This window comes from Octopus bimaculoides, chromosome 8 (assembly GCF_001194135.2).
Source record: "Octopus bimaculoides isolate UCB-OBI-ISO-001 chromosome 8, ASM119413v2, whole genome shotgun sequence".
Classification (NCBI taxonomy): Eukaryota; Metazoa; Mollusca; class Cephalopoda; order Octopoda; family Octopodidae; genus Octopus; species Octopus bimaculoides.
The window spans coordinates 30,546,761-30,548,353 of NC_068988.1; the positions used below are offsets into that span (position 1 = coordinate 30,546,761).

Here is a 1,593-nt window from a genome sequence, read left to right on the forward strand (position 1 = left end):
TATATATATATATATATGTATATATATGTATATACACACACACACAGGCATATATAATGTCCTTGATTTTCTTGTGAATAATTGTAATGTATTTTACCATTCCAGTAACACCAGCACCAACTTGTCCACCTGGACAATTTCGGTGTGACAATGGAGAATGCATTAATTACCTGTTAGCTTGTAACAAGAATCCTGACTGCTCTGATCAAACTGATGAACGTCACTGCTGTAAGTATCGACCAGCTGATCTCTTTCGAGGTCGATGAAATAAGTACCAGTTGCATACTGGGGTCAATGTGATTTGATTTACCTGCTTCCCTGAAATTGCTGGCCTTGTGCCAAAATTTGAAATCCTTATTATGTCTCACCACTTTACTGTTTATTCTCTTTCTATGTCTTTCTTTCAACAGACATCAACGAATGTGAAGATGTAACTATCCATCGATGTGAACATACATGCGTTGATACCCTGACCAGTTACCGCTGTGAATGTAACCCAGGTTATACCCTCATGACTGATAGGAAAGCTTGTCGTGGTCAGTATCAATCGTCTTTGGAACCATTCAACCAGATTTCTTTTGCTATTTACTTTATTTTATTATTTTCCCATGGAATATACCAATGGAGATACATTCACGATTTGCATGTTAATATTTCTAATGTTTCCGACTGTCAGCTGGCAGAATCCTTACTGCAGCTGGCCAAATGCTTAGCAACATTTCACCTGTCTTTATGTTCTGTATTCAAATCCTGCCGAGGTCAACTTTGTCTTTCATCCTTTCAGGGTTGATCAGTTCAGCACCAGTTGAGCACTAGGGTCGATTTCATTGACTTACTCCCTCCCATCACAATTGCTGGCCTTGTGCTAAAATTTGAAATCAATATTTCTAACCATAAAAGCTGTTAGCTGGCGGAGTTGTTAGCACACCCAGCAAAATGCTCAGTGTTATTTTGCTTGTCTTTACGTTTTGAGTTCAAAATTCCACCAAAGTCGACTTTACCTTTCATCCTTTTAATGTTGATGAATTAAGTACCAGTTAAACACTGGGGTCAATGTGTGAGGAGATGCCGAAAAGTTTCTGGCTTGAGGTAAGAGAAAATATGAGAGAATCAGTTAATTATGATTTTATTCAATACATCCTCCTCTCAGATTCACACTTTTATTGCAGTGGTCTTTCAGTTTTTGTAAGCTTTGTAAAAGAACTTGGAAGGTTGGGCCTCCAGCCAGGCCTTTCGCGAAACCCTTACAGCCAGGAAATTTTCAGTACCCCGTCATAATTGACTTAACTCTCCCCCACTGAAATTACTGACCTGGTGCCAAAGTTTGGCACCAATATTTGTATTCTTTAACCTTCAGTTCTTACTTGTTTCAGTGATTGGACTGCAGCCATGCTGGAGCACCACCTTGAAGGGTTTTAGGGGAATAAATTACCCCAGCATTTATTTCTTAAAGTCTGGTACTTATGCCATTGATCTCTTTTTGCCAAATTGCTAAGTTGCAAGGATGTAAACAGACCAACTTCAGTTGTCAAGGGCTGATGGAGAACAAACATGAATACACACACACACACACACACACACACACACACACAC

General features: G+C 39.2%; 1 protein-coding gene across 1 annotated transcript in view; it reads left to right on the forward strand.

Moving 5' to 3' along the window:
- LOC106881999 (low-density lipoprotein receptor-related protein 2) overlaps positions 1 to 1,593 on the forward strand; it is an 84,414-nt gene that overhangs the window by 55,015 nt on the left and 27,806 nt on the right. The window contains 2 exon segments of the mRNA XM_052969906.1: positions 106 to 228; positions 411 to 536. Of these exon segments, the coding sequence (XP_052825866.1) occupies positions 106 to 228; positions 411 to 536 (249 nt within the window).